This window comes from Halichoerus grypus, chromosome 12 (assembly GCF_964656455.1).
Source record: "Halichoerus grypus chromosome 12, mHalGry1.hap1.1, whole genome shotgun sequence".
NCBI lineage: Eukaryota > Metazoa > Chordata > Mammalia > Carnivora > Phocidae > Halichoerus > Halichoerus grypus.
The window spans coordinates 23,342,707-23,363,328 of NC_135723.1; the positions used below are offsets into that span (position 1 = coordinate 23,342,707).

Genomic DNA, 20,622 nt, shown 5'->3' on the forward strand with positions numbered 1-20,622 from the left:
TTTGATAAATTTCCATCATCTGCAGGGGACTGGTGACTTGAATCCAAATACTTCTTGACAGCCTTGATATAACAAACATTCTGGAACTCTGTGCAGCAGAAGCGTGTGGGTGGAGGTACATCCTTTCTTTTTCGGTTACTGCAACCCAGTTTTGAATGAGAATGCAAAATATCTCTTTAGCTTTAGACCCGGTTGGAAGGGAAGATACCATGAACTTGCTATAGGCCAGGGAAAATGTCAAAGAGCTTGGTTTAGCCAAGCTCTGGTTGGGATTCCCTTCCATACTTTCCCTGGTCCCCATGGATTTTTCTCCCAGGAAAAAGCTTTCGGGGACACAAGGATAAACAGAGTGAAACCTAAATGTTATGCATGTGATTCAAAGGAATAAGGCATGGTTCACATCAAAATTTTGAATATGGTTCCTTTGTATGGATGCACATAGTTCATGATTGTTAAAGAAAACCTATTGGGAGATGATGGGAAATACACTGAGCTTTCCCCCAATTCATTAAAAAAAAAAAAAAAAAAAAAAAGATTTTTCTGGCATTCCCAACATGTAAGTGAGAGAATGAAACTTTTTCATAATTGGAAACAGGGAATGTAGAGAGGGCAAAGGGCTGCTTTGTTTTTTCTAGACACTTGCAAGTCCACAAGCAGAATGAACTGATCAGCTATCCAGGGACCTGAGAAAGTAGCCCTGTGCTTGTTTGGTTTCCTTAATCTTCAGGGTAGAGCTTTGCCTCCCCTGACATGATTTCCCTGTTTCTTTCACACTCCATTTAGTGTTATGAAATAACATGATAGAAAAGCAAAGGATGGGAAAGAAAATGAGCTTGCCCTCTTTTGGCTTCCTAAGACTTGTGACCCTGAAAACACTGCTGTGACCTCAGAAACATTAAAGAGCCGACAAAAACACGAAGGGGGGACCCCATTAGAGCAGAGGCAGCAGTGGCATCCGTGGAGCATGGATGGGGCGGAGGGGGCCGGGAGGGGGGGAGCCAGGCTGTTGGGTGTTGGCGTGGCTGCGGAAGCAGAGGGGATAAAGAGCTCCCAGGGGAGGACTGAAAAAGAAAGGTAGGGGAGGTTAAGGTGGATTGGTTTGCTTGGACTGTTACAGGTGAGTGGCGGAAAGGCAATGAACAGAAACAGCATTGCAGGGGCTGGATAAAGAAATCAGAATTCTTTTAGGGTTGAAAAGAAGGTCATGTGCAATTCCTGCTCAGAAACTGAGGGCAGCACAGTATCAGACACCATGAAGGGAAGATGGAATAAAGGCCAACATTGCCTTTGTCCCGAATAATAAAGCCTCGCCTTGGTCAGGAAACTACAAAAGAATGGGAGCCAATGATTAATGAAGGGACAGAAACAAGAGGAAGCATCTCCTGAAGCTCCCTAAAAGTAATCAAAAGTTTAAACAAGCCAAGGACATGACGATATTTTCATCCTGCAATGCATTTCCATCCTCCAAGTTAGAACTTCTACTGTAACTCGATATCTACACCTGTTAATACTTATTCTCATTTGCCCAGTTAAATTTGTGAGAATAAGACATATTACTCATCTTTGGTATCTCTCCACGGTACTGAGAGTTAAGTGGGTATTCCATAGATACTTGGATATTGAAACAGAAAAGGTATTAAGAACTGTGTTCAAATCTTTCATTTTTTTTGTTTACTGAGCATCAGCACCCTGAATTCATACCCTATATTATACAGCTAAACATACTACTTTGTTCTTACTCTAACACAGCAAAGATATTCTAACTACACAATCCTTTAAAGACATTTCAGTTGCTCATCCAGAAGGGGAATGATGAAGTATAGTAGCCCTGTCGGAGCTGATTATTTAAAATAAAGAGGTGTGTGTGGGGGGGGGGTCATTTTGATGAAAATGATTTCTCAATGCCTGCCCTGCTGTCCTAACTATTTTATCAACGAAGATTGCTTTTACAGAGGGTTATAGAGGATGGGGAAAAGGTATTTTGTCTCCTCTTCCCCTTACCAGTTGGGTGCATAATTCTCAGCCCCTGAGCTCATAAAGAATAAACAGATTTCAGATCCTCTGTGGTCACACACAGTTTAAGACTTGCTATTCATGTTTCAGATGATAAAGCTGGAGAGAAGACATTGGAGGAACACAGAGACAAAGGAAGTCAGCAGACTGTAAAAGGGAGTGCGGGGGACCAAACACTTCTCACTGGACTAGGTTTCTTGATCCGTTTATTTAGGTTCATATTATACTGTGCATTTCTCTCATAGATTATACATTCATGCCATTCAGATTCCTGGCCTCTAACATTTGGAAGAGACGACCTGTCAGATGGTGCAAAGAGGCACGAGGAACATATATGCAATATTCAAAACCTTTGTTTTCTAATATTTATAAAGTGCAATGAAATAACTTTAGGGGACCTTCAAATAGGATGGCAAGTGCATACACGCTATTTTGTTTTATGACTGAATGGGCCCCACCGCATTAAAGGGGCCCCACTGTGTTAAATGAGAAGCAGAAGTTTTGGGTAGAAATGATTGGCACCTGGCTCTCTGCTGGTTTCAGAACCATTACTTTCATGATTGTGAGTTGGAAGGACTCGCTTAACATTTACTCATGGCCCTAAATTCTTCAATGATGGCATTCAAGAAAAAAATCTAAGCTGCAGACTCAAGATCAGATTGCACACAAACATCCCAAACATTTATCTTATTATTTGGTGACTTAAACAAAACTATCCACCTCTTCTGCCACCCCCCCCACCCCCCGTCCTTCCCACCAAATACATTCCTGATTTTCCTCGGAGGCTTAGAGGGAAAACAGTAGGAAATAAAATATAAAACCAAAAGATATAAGGTTTGTGGGTTTTTTTTTTTTTTGAATTGACAGGCTTTTTTTTTTTTTTAAAGAAAAGTTTAGATCAGCTGGCTCTACTTTTGAGATACTTTTTGAACCTCAGAATATAAAATCACGCCAGATCATCTCAGCTTCAATATATCTCTTGGCAGGGCTTCAGCTATTATCAATGTACCCATGTTTTATGTGGCTTTCACTTACGCCTACTTTCATAAATCGCTCTAGATTTCTCGTAGAGCTCGTATGGGTCAGGCTTCCTTGGGTCAAAGGCCTCTGAGTCAGGAAAGGAAGTCCTGTGAAGGGCGGATGGGAAGGGCAGGTTCTGTGGTACGGCCGGAGCAGATAAACTCGTTTGAGGACTGCCTTGATTCTCCCAGCGGTCCATTATCTGGAAAGCGAAAGAGAACACAAGATGGCTGAATTCTTCCTTGTCACATACCACAACCCTCCCCCTTTAAATTAGACTCTCCTGCCCTGTGGACTTTCCTTAGTTAGACCTTCTTGCCCTGTGGACGTTTCTTCCATGAACCATTTACAACTTGGGAATAAGCGTGAGAAAAGATTCTGCGTCTCTATATTAAAGTACCATAGATGGTACTCAACACGAGTGGTGCCTGACTTTTGAATGCAAACATATGTAACCTTGTCACACATTGCTGGTAATCTCCAGCTAATCACTTAAGCTCTCTGAGCGTTTTTTCCTCCTACACGAGAAAGATAACATGGGTCTCAAGATAGCTTTACACGTAAGTGTATAGAAATGTGTGGAACTGGCCCTGATACATTACACCATCTTTACTAAAACAGAAGAGAATAAAGTGGTCTCCACGTATTCTTTTGACACCTACACATATCCTAATAATCTCCTATACCTAAACATTTGGTCACTTTCCTTACAGTTTGAAGTAATCATGCATCCATCTGGGATTTATGAATTGTTCATTCTTCTGTGAAGCCTCATTTTCTGCCGATCTGGCAATTTCTTCCCCAAAATGCTACTACTGAGGTTGCTACCACTACAGTTTATTAAAGATCTCTAGAACACTTCCCAGTTTACCATGTTTTCTCACACACTGTACCTTCTTTGACCTGCACCATGGCCCCGTGAGGTAGATAAGGCAAGGACTAATATCCTTTTGTCACGTAGAAAGCCGGGTTAACTGGGATGACCTGTTTGTACCACCAACTTCACCTTCATTCAATAGTCAACTGATTCAAACTCAACTTGTACTTTTCTGCTTTGAATAAACCTGCTCTGTGTAGAACTTAGATCAGGTTATCCTTTTGTCTAAAATTCTGCCTTGGGGCAGCATGGTCTTCAGGCTAAAGGCTAAACTCCCTGCTGGGGCATTAGTGGCTCGTCATGACCCAGTTTTGCTCACTGTCCTCGTGCTCACTAATGGTCTCTCCTCTCATTCCCCAGGATCCGCTGATCCTCTCCTGCCTCTGAACCTTTGCGTGCTTTCTTCATTTCTCCTCCTACCTGCAAACTTTATCCATTTTCCACTTTTTCACCTCCCTTCCTCCTTTTACCTGGGGGCTACTAGACTCAGAGAAGATGTCTCCTCTGGAAGGCCTTTGCTGACCATTCCTGAACTGGTGATGGATGCTCCCACAGCACCTCTCCCCACCCCTCACACCCAACGCTCATGAGATGTCAGGATAATGGCAAGTCTACCTATGTCTCCTCAAATAGCGCACGTTGGGGACAGATCCCGGGGACAGATCCTGGGGACAGAGTCTTCCTCATTGTTGTATTACCAACACATGGTAAGCTCAGAAAATGTCAATTTAGTGAATGAATGAGATCATCAATGGTCAGCTGTTTTTCTTTTTTTTTCCCCAATCTAGCTGACTCATAACTGTTCTTTTTTAAAAAACAAACAAACTAGCTTTGATACACACTGTTTTGAGCTTGGCGGGATTATAACTTTCTGTCCCCTACTGACCTGCCCTGCTTTTGTTTCCACGCTGGCTGTACCTCGGTTAGGGCGCCTACACCAGCCCTGGTGTATCAGTTATAAATATTTTAAAGTTGAGGGAATGTGAGGTAACATGTAGTGTGCATGTCACTTTGTAAAACAAAGTTCCCTGTGACTTGCTCACCTACCTGGGGCTGTGGCAGGTGTCGAGTGAGCCAGCAAACTATGAAAGAAATGGGTCACTGACCTGTATCTCAGTAAGACTGATTCTATGGTCTGAATGTTTGGGTCCCCTCCCAAATTTATATGTTAAAATTCTAACGCCCAAGGTGATGGTACTAGGAGGTGGGACCTTTGCGGGGGGGCGATTAGGTCACGAGGGTGGAGGCCGCATGAATGGGATGAGTGCCTTTATTAAAGGAGACTCAGAGTCCTGAAGACCCTTCTGCCAGGTGACGTTACAAAGAAAAGATGGACATCTCGGAAGTGGACTCTCACCAGACACTGAATCCGCCAGCGCCTTGACCTTGGACTTCCAGCCTCGAGAACTCTGAGGAATAGATTGCTATTGTTTAGAAGCCACCCAGTCTATGGTACCGAAGCCTGAAGGCACTAAGACACTTGGCTCCATTTTCATTTGTTTTCTGTAATGGGCTACTGACCAAGATTTCATTGGAACAAAGTTTCTATACCTAATGAGGATGGAAAATCCCTAGTTGAGCTCAATTCCCTAATATTAAACATAATCTCGAAAGCGCAAAGAGGTCCAGCAGCTGTCAGCAGCAGACCCCGGGTCAACCCAATTTGTAACTCTAATGGGACTGCTTTTTACAATAATACATTGAGGGGAATAACTGGCAAATTTGCTTAGAATTTTCGCTAATGTTCTGCTTAGTGGGCCTTTTGCTCCCATTTAGTAAAAATCTGCACTTCATAATTCATTTGATAGCAAAATTCATCTAGGAAGCCATTCTGGGTTTCTTTGGTCATCTATTCTCTGTGTCTTTGCTATGATGAGAAGACCCACATTTGTGGCTAAAGTCGTATTCTTTTTTAATTTTTCAAAGTTACTGGCTTTAGGCACCATGTGGATGCACTGTGGCTGTGACTTTCTCCCTTCCATTTCTAAACGTAAGGTACTAAATTCTACACAGTAAATAAGTTAGATATGTGGACTGAGTAGCTGTAGAATCCCACTCGTCATCAGAGGGCCTCAGCAAATGTCTATTTCTTTCTCTCATCTTCTACTGAGGGTGAGCTGATACTCACATAGGTCTTGCTGGTGTATGTATTGTTCATGTGCAATCATTGGAGCAAACATGCTTCAGGTGAAATATTAGTATTTCTAAAAAACATTCTTAAAACTACAGAACAAATAATGCTTTAGGCATTGTTGGGAAGGTTACAGGGGCAGAGTGACAAGTTCTACAATTTCTATAGCACAGAAACAGGGGAATTAGTCAATAGTCTGGATTATGCTTAGTAAAGCATTCACAACATCTTGCTGTGACATTCATCAACCCTTGAGTCAATCTGTCAGGCTTTCTTAAAAGACTGTAGAGCAGAAAATCACTGCGCCCATGAAATAACTGAAGAAGCAGACTTGCAGTCCTATAGCTCCCCACCCCCAGATTGAGTTCTTTGTTGGCTTTGACCCCAAAGACCATGGTGCAAACTGCCTGCCCTGAGGTCAGAGGTCCCCCTCTGCTCACTGGGACTGGTGTGCTGATCTGACAGCATCTTTTGAAGGGTGCACTCTGTCGACTTCTTACTTTCTTAGACAACGTGGTCTCTGGACTTCTGCTTTCCAGCTGGGACACTCTGCTCACTTGTTCCTCTCAACCTTCTTGAACGCCCTAGATTCTGATCCTGTCTCGTTGCCCAGGCCCTTGGACCTCACTTGTTTCACCTAGTGTTTTCCTGACCTTGGCTTGTCTAGAGTTGTGCTTCTGCCAGACATTTACCTCTCACAGGCTTCTGAATGGGCCTTGCACAGTCCCAGTGGTGTTCAAACCTAGGCATCTCACTAGGGTAAGGAAAAATGGAAATGAGGTTGTTTTCAGTATCTGGGAGAAACCTTGTATCTCTGCTGGCTTTGGTGAATGAATGAATGCCTGACTGTATGAAGGTAGAGTCAGTCACTGAATTATCAACGGACAGAGTGGACATATAGTCCACAACATGGCCTCAAACGGTAAAACAGGAAAACTGAATCATGATGTAACTACCTTCTGATCGCGGGAGCACACTGTGAGTAGAGGGCTTGTGAATGAGGTAGCACCCCACCTCCCATGAAGTACTCTATTGAGAAACCGTTTACTTCCTATAGAAGGTGGGGTAGTCTAAATGTACCCCCTCACTAATTTAGGGCAGGGCTGGGATATGAAGGCATTTGATTTGATTCTGTACTTGAAGAATGAACTTGGATTCCTTTCAGATGGAGAGCATGAGAACTCACTACAATTAGGGGTATATTACTTGTTACAAAATGACTATCTCAACATGGATTAGCTTAAGATGTAGGTCAGTGAGACAGAAGCGGGTTAGCAAGTGACACAGGACCAGGAGGAGGAGAGATCTCACTCAGGCTAACACTTCCTTATCCTGACTACAGACGTCATCAATCCTGAGAGGAGAGAGTCTATAAATCCATATACTGTGGGTATATATTTATATATTTGTTTAGATGAATACTTCAGCAAACTATGTTCATTTTATAGAGTCATTAATTTATTAAGATTTCATGTATGGAGTGTTTGCTCTCTAGGATGACAGTACTTTATATTTTTGAGCTCAATATATTTTAGAGGTACTGTTTTAAGCAACTGACATGGACTGAGACTCTTCACGATGACTGTATGAGTGGGGTACTATTATTGTTCCCATTTTACAGATAAGAACTGGAGATACTGACAACTTAAGTGGCTCGTTGAAGGTCATAGAGCTACTAAGGAGAAGAAGCAAAGCTTGAACCCGGGCGGTATGCCTTCAGGGCCTGCGCCCCGGAACGTGTGTCATACTGCTTCTCATTACAGCCCTTAGTCTGAAGAGCTTCTGGTGGATACAGGAGGACATTAAATCGACAGTCCTATATCCTCACTCAGTCTAGAGCCTGGAAGTCCAAGCCTTAGCTTTTGTAGGGATGTGGAGGTTCAGGATTAATTGTAAATTAAGTTCCATAAAACCTTTTTTTGGAATTATTGACTATGGATGTAATTACTATAATGACAGAAAATGCTGTAATTATGCCAAATGGCATAATTTGTGTAAATGTGGTACACATAAGGAAATCACTAAATAGCATAATTGTAGCACCATGATGAAGTTGCCAGGTTCCTTGTTAAATTAGATAAAGATGTGTATAACCACAGAGCACAGATTAACTTTGGTGATGAAAGGAAGAAATTATTTAAATATTTACCTCTTTAAATGTTGGCCAAGATAAAACAAATTTCATTTTAAACATTTTAAAACCACCTCTTTTCAAACCACACACATCACAAAATGTTTTACTAAACCTAAATAGGCCCAGTTTCCCCATCTGATATTCTCTGTGGACCAGATGAGACGGATCCCAAAGGAGGACATGCCTGGTGAGGAGGTTCTGCAGCTCTAAGAGATCAGTCCCTCATCTCCAGCTCCCGGTTTCCTTATGTCTCTTTGAGAGAAACCCAGAGCTCGGGCATATGACTGGGCTCAATAATACTTCACTTTCACATCTTCAAACCATTTCAAGGCTTATTATTTAATTAAGCCAGTTATTGTACTTGAAAAGCACGCAAAATTATATTACCTCCCTTTGTAAAAGGAGAAAATCAAGCAGTTAAATAGTCTTTCAGTGAAAGAAATAGGAGAATTGCATAAGTTAAGCCAAGAACTCCCTACTCACTGGCCAGACTTGGGGCCACTTTCATCTGAGTTGCTCAATGTGAGAGGGAAGAAAAGAAGATAGTGGGAGAAGTGATTCCCCGAGTTTTGTTTTTGACTTGCATCACTTTGCTATAGTTCTCTTTTAGTTGTGAGTTTTAGACATCCCAGGTAGGGCACGGTATTCTAGCCCGCCGTGAAACGGCATCCCAGAAAACCAGTGCCAGTTCTGGGGACTTGGCCAGTTACTAGTTTCAATCTAACGGCAAGGAAAAACTACTTCTAATTGTGAAGCCGCCTTGGCTAACCCAGCCACACAAAACAGTATTAAAATCCATCAGTCTCCTATATCGGCATCAGCATTTCAGGATGATTCATGAGGGAAGTAGACCCAGAGAGATTAGGTGATGGCGGACGGAGATCACCAGCTTCTGAAGGAGATGCAGAAGTTGAGTGATTGCCAGGTTTGGTGGAATATGTATGTCTCTGCAATATTTGCACACACATATTTAGCATATACATTCAAATGTAAATATAGACATATAAATATATACAAAGTTAAATTTCTTATGCACCAGACTTAATTTGTAGCTCAAGACCTCTAGGCCTATCATTTGCACTGTGTCTAAAAATTCCATATTAAAAGACTATAGTTATTCCTGACAGGGGAAAAACAAAAGGTTTCTATAGTACACCATATTGAATAGTGTTAATGCCCATTTTCTAAGTTTATTAAAAAACAGGAAGAACTGCTTTTACAGGAAAGTAAGACATGTTATTTTTGTAGTACAAGACAAAGGGACTCAGGATTTGTCCTTTTGACATCACAGAATCTCAGAGGTAAAAGAGATTTTGCGGTCACCCAATTAACTCTTATTTAATGGGATTGCAATAGTAACCAAAAATAAAGAAGGAAGCATAATAATTCCAACTTACAGGCTTTGGAGTTTTCCATGGAGAAAAGAAACCTGTAATAAAGAAAACAATATTTGAACTTCGAAAATATAACCTGCCACCACTTATGGGTGGCATGATATTCAGATGATTGCATTAATATTAATTAGTTGCCTGACAAAATATGCTATAGTTTTATTCAAGGAGCCCAAATAATTTCATTGGAATTATGTTAATTATTCTAAGAACACTTCCTTATTTGACGGCTGAGGAGTCTGAGGCACAGAGAAGGTAAACTGTATGGCAAATGGTCAGCTGCTTTACGAGATCTAAGATTGAGCCATCCTTAGGGATTTCTGTGTCCCGGCCATAGCTAGAGAATGGGGAAAAGTGGCGGGGGGGGGGGGGGGGGAGGGAGAGAGGGACAGAGAGAATATAGACAGAAATTAAATTCTTCAAGATAAATACCTTTGCTCAGTACAAAAATAATTCTGCTTTGTGTACCTTCTTTATGTGGTTAAAAAGGAATCAACAAGCCTTCATGAGTCCTACATTTTTTTTTTTCTGTTTTTACTTTTATTTGCATTTACTCTATGCAGAATTTACTCCCAGTCCATAAGTTTTTGTTTCTTCAGTTTCTTCTGGGGTATCTTTTTCTTCTGTGCAACCTCCTCTTCTGGTTTAGGAACAGTCTGCTCTTTCTCAGTAAGGATCATCTCGACGTGGCAGGAGGGCTCACATCTGGGTTAATCTGGCCATAAGCCCTGTAAGTTCCATGCTGCGTCTGGGGGCTTTGTTCACCTGGATGTGCTCAATGACCAGAGAATCTACATCTAAACCCTTCAGTTCAGCATTACTGTCCGCATTATTAAGCATGTGCAGTAAAAATTCAGCCCTCTTTTTGGCTCATCGACCCTGTGTCCGGCCCCACTATTTGGCCCGTGCACACCCACCACCTCCACCAGTGTGGCCACGGAACGTCACATACTGCTTCTGCAGAGGGACGTCCTTTAGACACTGGTAGCTTTTCGGATCTGCATACCCTTGATGGCCTGGGCAGTTTCACGTGTGTTCTTAAAGTGACCATGGAGATTTGAACCTCTTGATTTGCATGATCTTGTAGGGTTTTCTGGGTCAAGTGAAAAGCGAACTGTTTTGAGAGATCACCTTGGGCCGCTTACGGAAGAGCTCATTAGTCCTAAATTTAAAAATAATGTCTATACCTGTATTATGAATCAGATTCTAGTGTATAAAGGCATAACTCTTTGGGGACTGTTCTCCCACAGAGACCTTCTCTGAGCAGGTGTCTATTTATTATGCTAGTGCCAGCAATGTTGGGCATGCAGAAGCAGCTCAAACTCTTCGTTAATTGAATGACTCATGTATCAACAAAGCCGTGCTTTCCCCGCCCCCCCGATTTACTGAGCAACTTTTATGATCAGAAATGGTATGCAGATTGGACTGTCTCTGTTGTGATCCAAATGACCATTTAGATAATGAAAAGCAAAAGACAGATTGATTCCCTTTCCTTATTTCCTTTTATTATTATCATCATACGGTATCAGTTTTTTAAAAAGTAGTAAAAACAAGCTTAAAAATAATGGTGGGGAGGGGGGTGGTGAACATATACTGGCCCTAGTAAGCCAAAACAGAACAATTTTGCTCATGTTAATGTTAGTTGGTATCTGAAAAATGCCCAATAAAAGTGAAATATTAAAAATAAACCACATACTGTGTGTTTATCACCTTAAAAACTGGGATCCTATAAAATGGTAATAGTTGAAAACTAGCCCATTTATAGGAAATACCTGCAGAAATCTGGATACCCAATTCTCTAGATGTTTAAGCAATCCCACACAGGCATGGTGTAAATACTAACCGTACCTCAATGCACGTTGTGAAGACCTGATACTTCATTTAATGAAAAGAGGGAAAGGTATGTAACCTATCAGGTTTCTCAGTTTTCTTTGGAACCCAGAGTTAAATCTAATGCTCAAATGTAATAACCATCCTACCTAAGGAGATGAGAAGAATCAGCTCATCTTACACATCCTGTAAGTTCTTATCTCTCTTTCCAACTAATGAAAAAAATTCTGTTCGACATGTGGTTCGATTGTAACTTAATTATAAGGATCTAATCACATCTTTTTTTGGAAGCAGCTGAGAGTGAAAATTACAGATAAATAAATACATTTGTCTCCTTGACTTACTCTGTAAAAATGCCAACAAAAGCAAATTGACCGCTAAGTCTACAGAAAAAAAAAAAAAGTAACCTATTGGCCAATTAACCATTATTTTCAGTGAAGGATAAAACCTATTTGTTGATTTATGCAATTGCCAGCAACAGGTCTTCTGCAAAAGATGTCATTTGTACATTCTCAAAATGTCAAAACATTCAATTATTTCCTCGGCTTTCTTTGCATCATCACCTTCTTCCTGGAGCGCCAGAACGGATTTTGAGTATTTCCTGTTTTATATTTGTAAGATGCTGGGAGTTTCTTAGACTTTGATACAAATATATTGAAAATGGTCGTTCTGTTATGGAGCTCTCGCCTCCGCATGGGACATTATGCTACGAGATGATTATTCCTCCTCCGGAAAATGTGTAATCATCTGACCTCTCAGTGGTTATGGTGTCAGAACTAAAATGGCATAAGAGGGCCACTGGTCAAGATCAGACAAGGAGAGAGGGATGTTTAATGTCACCACCTTTCATCAGAGGTACTTTGGCTTCCCATTCTTTTAAGGCTGTTTCATTTAGTCTGACCCCAAACCACTGGCGTGACCCAGGGCTTCTTTCCTGCTCCTATTACAGCAGTTTCTGGAATATTCCTAATGCTGACCTGTGCCTCAGAGCCTTCAGTCTGAAGAAATAGTTAGCCTTTCTGAGACATTGTCAAAAAGAGGCTGGTTGCTAGGAGTAAGGAATTTCACGTAGTAAGAAATAGTATCAGAATAGATTTCCCCAAATAGAAATAACTTATGTGGCCCTTTGTGTTTCTTTGGCAAATTATCAATTATGCTACAAACATTTAAGTGAAGATAAATAGAAAACATCTATCTCAGATATACTTGATTTGGTTTGATTAAGCCAGAAGGTCAAGTTTTCTACATGATTAAAGTCCAACTTTCTGTTCAATTCCATTGGAAGAGCTACAGAAATGCTATAATAGTGTGGAACAAACTAGCATATATTACAAATGTACAATATGTTTTTTTGTAGGATGGCCCCTCCTCGAAACCAAGTTTATTCCAATTAATATTTAAATAAAAACACCAAAAATAAAGGAAAAACTTTTAAATCCCTAGTTCTGTAATTTTTCTTTTTCTGGAATCATTCTAGCTGGGGATAGATCACAGAAGCAAGTTAGGTTTGGTTTGCTCGGAGTATGACTTTTGGGTTTCCCACCACCCATCTCCATAGGGAAACAGAACAAAGATCTAGATAACTTTTTCTTAATCTTTCAGAGCTATGAATCTAATTCATACAAAAAGAGTATTTCGTCAAAATAATAGTAATGTCACCTTTATGTTTTAGTTTATTTCTGGCCTTTATTTCCCCTACTTCTATAGAAAGCAGTATATTATGTTCCCTTGTGGGAATAAAATTTCTTTATAATGACCCACGTTTTCCATATTAATCATTTATTGGTGTATGTTTGTGTGCGCACAAATATAAACATATTTATTTAATCCTTACTCTTAGGACAACAAAAGTGAAAGACCTTAAGATACAGTTATAAGCTAACAAACCGTAAATCGGGACATAAAAGGGAAAAAAATAAGAGAATAATGGGAAAATTTAGATGCAGCTAATAAGAAAATTTAGATACATTTAATATGAAGCTCAAAGTGGAACTAGGTTTCTAAAATCTGTCTTTGTTAGAAATAAAAGTAAAATACATTTTTAATTCTGCACCTAAAAGCGAGATGGGCAGAGAAACAGAAGCCCAGTGCAAAGAGCTTAGACGAGAAATTTCAGTACTTGAAAACGGAAGAGAAGACAACACTGATTTCATATTGAAACCTGAATTGAATTCTACATGTCAATAAATTACAACTTTTAGTAAACTACAGGAAGATGGTTGTCAGATAAAATACAGTATGCTCAGTTAAATTGGAATTTCAGATAGAGAATGAATGATATTTTTTAGTGTAATATGTCCTGTATACTGTATGAGATATATGTTATATAGGACATACTTATATAAAAAAATTTTTGTTGTTTATCTGAAATTCAATTTAAATAGGAATTCTGTTTGTTTCAGAGAGAGTGCACATGGGAGTGGGGCGGGGAGAGGCAGAGGGAGAGGGAGAGAGAATCTCAAGCAGGCTCCACACCCACAGTGGAGCTCAATCTCATGATCCTGAGATCATGACCTTATCAAGAGTCAGACGCTTAATGGACTGAGCCACCCAGGCGCCCCAGAATTCTGTATTTTTTATTTGCTAAATCTGAACACCCTATCAGGGGAACACTTTATATAAGTCCATTTAAAAACAAAAACACAATTGTAATGTCTACTGCAGGTAATACCCCATTCAATTAAGTAAGAAACCCAGAAATTACTTAATATTTCCTTTTCTTGCACCCCATCCAATGTTTTATTGTTAGGAATCTTGCTTTAGAGGAACCGCAGAACATTCCATCTGCTATGCAGATTACTGGCTTCTGTTGGTTGTCTGTCCATCAGCAGCCTTGACGTAGGCTTTCCCTCATGTGATGCAAAACTCCGTGGCCAATGTGAGCGTTTTCCAATCGCTCGATGACTGGTTGGCAACATGGCCTTGTCCCAAGAGGAAGGTTCCTCAAAGTGGCTCTTTTCAAAACCGACTTCTGACACATGATACCCAGGATGAAAAAATATCAATATATTTACAGTAGCTCTGAAGGAGAGCCCTTTTCTAGTGTGCATTTTAAGTTGTTCGGTAAGATTTTTTATTATTTATTTTCACACAGAAAAAACATGTTGAAATTTTAAAATCACCCCAGTTTGAATAAGAGATCAAAACACAATGAGGAACAACTTAGATCAGAGAGTTCCATGATGATATCTTCAATTTGGAATAATGCCAAGGCAATTTTTTCCCCAGATTTCTAGAAATTTCCCCAAACAGAACTAAATCTTTCAATAAGCCTCTATACTCCATTTGACAGATTGAACTTCCATTTGCAGAATGTGAAATGGGTTCTCCTTCAACTGAAGTACTTTGTACAACATACGACTCTGGTTTTGAAGATTATCATTACAGTTTCATGTATTTTATAGGGAATTGTACAGTTACAAAAATGATAGAGATGCAGGGGAAATGTTTTATATTTCTCTTTTTCTTTAAGCAATAGAAAAGAAGTAGGAGGCACTTTGAAATAAAAACCCGTTTCACTGCAGATGTCCATGCCCTGGTTTTTTAAGAGCTGTGTTCTGTTTTGCTTAAAAAAGAAGGAAGATACAATAATGTGAACGTACTTAGCACTACTGAACCTGTCCACTTAAATATGATTAACATGGCAAATTTTATGTTATGTCTATTTCACCATTATTTAAAAAAAAAAGAAAAAGAAAACCATAAAAGAGGGAAAAGAAGAAAAGCAGAACAAAAGTATGTGCATATTGCCTGTGTGTGAGAGAGAATAAAAGAATAAGAAAGAGAATTTCTTTTTCACAGTTTCTGTGGTATCCTGCTGGAGGACAGGAAACTCACCTGGACACCCACACAGACCCTTCCACCTCTAGAGTTATCCTGTCTCATAAAGGATTAGAGGCAATAAAGGAAGCTCGTGTTCTTACTACATTTCTGAAAATATTCCGGGGACTGTTAGAAAGTCTTCCAATAGAGGGAATCATTTTTTTGAAGTTTCCCAAAGGGGGAAAATGCCCCAGGGTTTTTTAGAATGTCCTGTTAGGGCTAATTTGAGGGAGAAAAATACCACTAATAAAGTTAATCTTTAATTTAAGGATTCTCCCATTATGCAACAACCTGGCAAATTTTCCATCAAAAATTCAGCCTTTGGTAAATGTAAGCCAGCAGGGTAACCAAAGGACTACCAAAAAAAAAAAAAAAAAAAGTAGTTCAATGTTATTCACTTTTTTCCTGGGTTTTGACTGATTCATGTGTGTCTTATTAAAATTCATTAAATGAGTTAAACCCTGCAGTTCCTTCAGATAATTTGTTTAAGCTACTCAAAGTCAGAAAGGGGCATTTTTTTCTTAATGAACGTGACCTGGGCCAAACCCCGCCCCCCCCTTTCCATTACACAAGTATGCTGGGGGTGGTCCCCAAACCTCCTAGCACCAACTTTCAGCCAATCACAATACTCAATTTACAAAGAAAAATTCAAACTGGTTGCCATCTTTGGCCAGAATCTGTTTTTATGTGGTAAGCTGAGGCTCTCTCTGCAATGTGTTAAAAATGATCCTTTCTGCATCTTTTAAATAAAAGTGTTTTTCTCATAAGCACCATAAAGCTGTTTTCGGATAGCATTTTCCCCCTGGCTTTGTTCCTTATGGAGAGAGCAGTCTGACCATTTAAAGTAATCCCAGTGAGTATCTAGAAAGGATAAGTCTGCACATGTTGTCTTCTGATAAACTCAGCTACATAAAGGATGGGTTCAAAATCAAGCAGGCCAGGTGAATAGCCTCGAACAGGAATAAAGGCCTGCAGGGAAAGAGGAAGAAGTGTGTCAGGGAGGCTGAAACTCAGAGTGAGGTGAGGCTCGCAGAACATATTAACAACTACAAAGGGGTTTTTCTTTATGTTCTGAACAGAACCAAGAGCAGCGAAGAGATAAACTGCTCTGTCTGTTCACAGCAGGCTGTAAACAGTTGGCAAAGAAAATGTGGAAGGATAGCAATACTCGCAAATAGAAAATTTCAATTCTGAGAGTAATATTTTTAAAAAAAACGATGAATACATAGCATCAAGTATTTTTTTTTTTTTTGAGAAACCTGTCTAGAAACATCTTTAAGTAGTTTCAGAAAGATTAAATGTCTGTTTCACTTTATGTCAATGTTAAATATTTATTGAGCTGTGGGTATCTCACAAGCCCCATTAATTCAACATAGTGAAAGTGGAACCCTTGATCATTTCCCCCAAATCTTCTCTTCTGTGTTCCTCATTTTGGTAAATGTCACTTGCCCTTCCGAGTTTTAAAGACAGGGGCCTGAATGTCATTCTTTTAACACCTCCCTTTCCCTCACTTCCTTATCACCAAATCCGATTTTACCTCCCAAATCTATTTCAGGTGTGCATTTTCCATCTCCATGGCCACCACTGTAATCCACACTCACCATCATCTACTGCCTGAATCGAAGCAACAACAAATTTGCTCTTGTCACAGGATCTGATTATGCTTAAAATCCCTCAATGGATTCCCACTGAATTTAGGATAAAACACAAAACCTATCAATTGGTCCCCACTTACTATTCCCCAGAGGCCTCATGGGTCACTGCCCTTCACTCACTGGATTTCCTTGAATAAGTCAGACTTTTCTAACCACAGGGACTTTGCACAGGCTCCCTCATTTGCCCACCCTTTCTCACCCTCCACACAGCTATCTCTAACTCTTTCTTTAGGTATCAGCTTAAGCAACACCTCCTCACAGAAGATGTCCCTGACCTTTTATTTTTTTATTTTTATTTTTTATTTTTTTTTAAGATTTTATTTATTTATTTGACAGAGAGAGAGACAGCGAGAGAGGGAACACAAGCAGGGGGAGTGGGAGAGGGAGAAGCAGGCTTCCCTCTGAGCAGGGAGCCCGATGTGGGGCTCGATCCCAGGACCCTGAGATCATGACCTGAGCCGAAGGCAGTCGCTTAACCAACTGAGCCACCCAGGCGCCCCTGACCTTTTATTTTTTTAAAGATTTATTTATTTGAGAGAGAGAGAGAGAGTGAATGAGCAGGGAGAGGGGCAGAAGAGGGAGAGAGAGAGAATCCTCAAGCAGACTCCCTGCTGAGCACAGACCCTGATGCGGGGCTCAATCCCAGGACCCCAAGATCATGACCTGAGCCGAAGGCAGTCGCTTAACCAACGGAGCCACCCAAGTGCCCCCTGACCTTTTATTTTAAATCAAAGCTCTCTATTATAATTTTTCATTGATCCTGTAGTTTTCCTATATTTACAAAATTGTATTCATGTAATTATATTTGTGCAATTATTAGTTTAATGCCCATCTCCCCAACTAGAGTATAAATTCCATCCAGGGAGGGATAATATCTATTTTGCTCACAGTGCATTCCTAGTACTTTACACAATGCCTGACACATAGTAGATACTTCAACAGACATATCTGAATGAATTGATCATAGTAGTGAAGGGTATGTGAGGAGGGTAGAAAGAAAGAGACAGAGTTGTAAGATACTTAAGAAAATGGATAAGGCATGGTGATTTGTGGGGGGTGGAAGACGATCTAAAGGAGAAGATGAAATCTTCTCTGATTTGTAGCTTTGGAACCTGTATAGATGATGGTGTCATTAGCTAAAGTTCAGGAAAAGAAGCTTCTGTGAGTGGAGTATAGTGAAATGAGTTTGGGGCACCTTTGATAGTTTGGGTTCAGGCGAAGAAGTTGTGAGTCGTGGGCTCTATTGTCTGGTGATTGGCAGAAGCCTCAGGATAAGAGATGTAATGTGTCAGGTTAAACTTCAAATACTGTGCAGCATGAGTGAAACCTCCTTAGGGTATGCAGAAGAGTGAATGAAGTGCCTGAGAAGTAATAGAGAGCCAAGTAAAGAGAAAGTTTCAAGAAGTCATAAATGAAAATACTCATAAAACAAGGTTTTAAGTGGATCATCAAACAGGAGGGTCACTGGTGGCCTCTGTAGAAGCAGTTTAATTCCTATGAGAGGGGCAGAAATCAGATTTCAGTGGATTTGAATGAAAGGTAAGGGAGGAAGTGGAACTGAGAAACAGCTACGGGGTTGAAGGGATAATGTCATGGTGGTCCCACCCCCACCCCCATCAAAGGAAGATTGGGGGACAGCATGCTTACATTCAGATGAGAAGGTCTCTGAACAGAGATAGTCTGAAGGCTCAGGATAATTGGTGAAATTATTTCATGAGGAGAGAGGATGAGATCTAGAGCACAAAAGGAGGAATTGACCTTGAGAGAGAAGCATCATCCAAGTTCTCATCAAGAGGCTGGAGCAGATCGTGTGTGTGTGTGTGTGTGTGTGTGTGTGTGTGTGTGTGTGTAATTCCCCAGGGTCTACCCTGTGGGGGGCGGGTGGGGGGGAGGCCCGTAGGGAAAGGGACTGGATAGGAGAATTCACTCACAGTGGCTGAAAGTGGCAAAATCAATGGGGGGGGGGGGTTCGTAGGGGTTCTGGTCATGCAGGTAGACTGCAGGAGAGAACAGAAATAACCTGTATTCAGGGGATGAGGCAAAGATGTAAACAGAAGAACAATCCCAAGGCAGTATGGCAGAGAAGTTATGCACACACAGCATGGGATAAAACGGACCTGGGTTCCAGTCCCAGCTCCATTTCTCACTAGTAATGTCATCTCGTGTGACATCTACTACCAGGATTGACTCCTGGGCTCTGAGTGAGACCCTGGGTCTGCTTAGTGGCTCCTACTGGCGTGAGCATGAGCAATCCCCTAACTTCTCTACAGCTCAGATTCCTTATCGATAACAAAGATAATAATAGGTCTTATTTTAGTGAGAACTTAATGCACTTTACATATTATCAATATAAAATGGTGCACAGTTCCATTTAATGCTTTGGATGCATTTTAAATTCTTTTTCTACAAATTAGAGGTGTGTTTTTCAGAAAGAGGTTCAACAATTTATTGTCACAACAGGTGCATATTAATTTCTTAGTTATTTTAGGCTTTTTGCTCTTTTAAACTTCCTTTTAAGTTCTTTTAAGCCGCCTTTTGCTCTGTTTAGTATGGCTTGCTTTGATTTGCTTTAAACAAACAAAAAAATTTTTTTTTTGCCTTAAACAAAGCAAACTGTTGTTCTAATCCCATTAGTTTTTCATCAAGTTCCTACTGGTCTTGGCTAGAGGAGTAAGGTAGCCCACACTGACCTCACTCAACAGTCCTTATGCTCCAATATAAACTATACCCTCAGTTTGTAATGATTACATTGTAATTATTCCTTCATGAATTGTTTCTAGCTTTGCATTTTCCTATAACTATTTATATAATGGTTACTTAGACTTAACCAATAAACTGGTTTTAATGCTCACCACAATTCATTTTATTCCACTATTTCTCCATTTTTGGATTTTGAATTTTGATCCTCTGTTGGCATATGTCCTCAAATTTTTCAGAAACAGCATATATGATGTCATAGTTAAAATAGTGGTCTTTTCAACGGGTCTATTCCTTAATCCTTGGAACCTGTATATCTATTACTTTACACGGCAAGAAAGATTTTGCACATGTGATTAAGGTTAAGGACGTTGAGGCTGGGAGAACATCTTGGATTATCTGGGTGGGCCCCATCCAATCATCTAAGTCCTTAAAAATGGAGACCTTTCCTGGCTGCAGGTGGAGAGAGATGGTGGGGTGAGGAGGGCTCAATTTGCCATTGGCTTTGAAGACAGGAAAAAGGCCACAGGTTGTGGAATACAGGAGGCCTTTAGAAACTGAAACTGGAAAAGACAAAGAAATGGATTTCCCTCTAGAGATTCCAGAAAAGACTGCCTACATGCCGACATGCTGATTTTAACCCAGTGAGACCCGTGTTGGGTTTCTGAGCTATCATGCTATCAGATAGTAAGTCTATGTTGTCTTAAGCCGCTAAGTTTGTAGTCATTTATTGTAGCAATAATAGGAACCCTAAATATGTAGTATCTTTTCTAAGCACTTTCTAGTTTCATTAATGAATTCTGATACCACAATTTCTTTCTTTTAAACTCTGGGATTTTTTTTTTCTATTGTTCTCTGACATTTAGTAATGCCAAGGACAAGCCTGGATCCATTCAATTTTCGTTTATTTGCAATTAACTTTTCATTTTCTTATAAGAATAATTGTATAACATTTTCTTTATCCTTTTAAATTCTTCATAAATTATTAGAATATACTTAGGTGTGAATTTGTTTTAATAGTTCCCAGAATATAGTGAGTGCATTTGCTTCAG

At 40.2% G+C, this 20,622-nt stretch overlaps 1 protein-coding gene across 10 annotated transcripts in view; it reads right to left on the reverse strand.

Annotated features, from left to right (window-relative positions):
• The window catches only part of MAGI2 (membrane associated guanylate kinase, WW and PDZ domain containing 2), a 1,322,716-nt gene that overhangs the window by 160,978 nt on the left and 1,141,116 nt on the right, over positions 1–20,622 (reverse strand). For 8 of the 10 annotated variants that reach the window (XM_078060071.1, XM_078060066.1, XM_078060064.1 and 5 more), the window contains 2 exons: positions 9,573–9,604; positions 3,049–3,235 (listed from right to left, as the gene is read on the reverse strand). In XM_078060071.1, the coding sequence (XP_077916197.1) occupies positions 3,049–3,235; positions 9,573–9,604 (219 nt within the window). The remainder of the gene's footprint in view (positions 1–3,048; positions 3,236–9,572; positions 9,605–20,622) is intronic. The other 2 variants (XM_078060067.1, XM_078060065.1) reach the window with 1 other exon arrangement.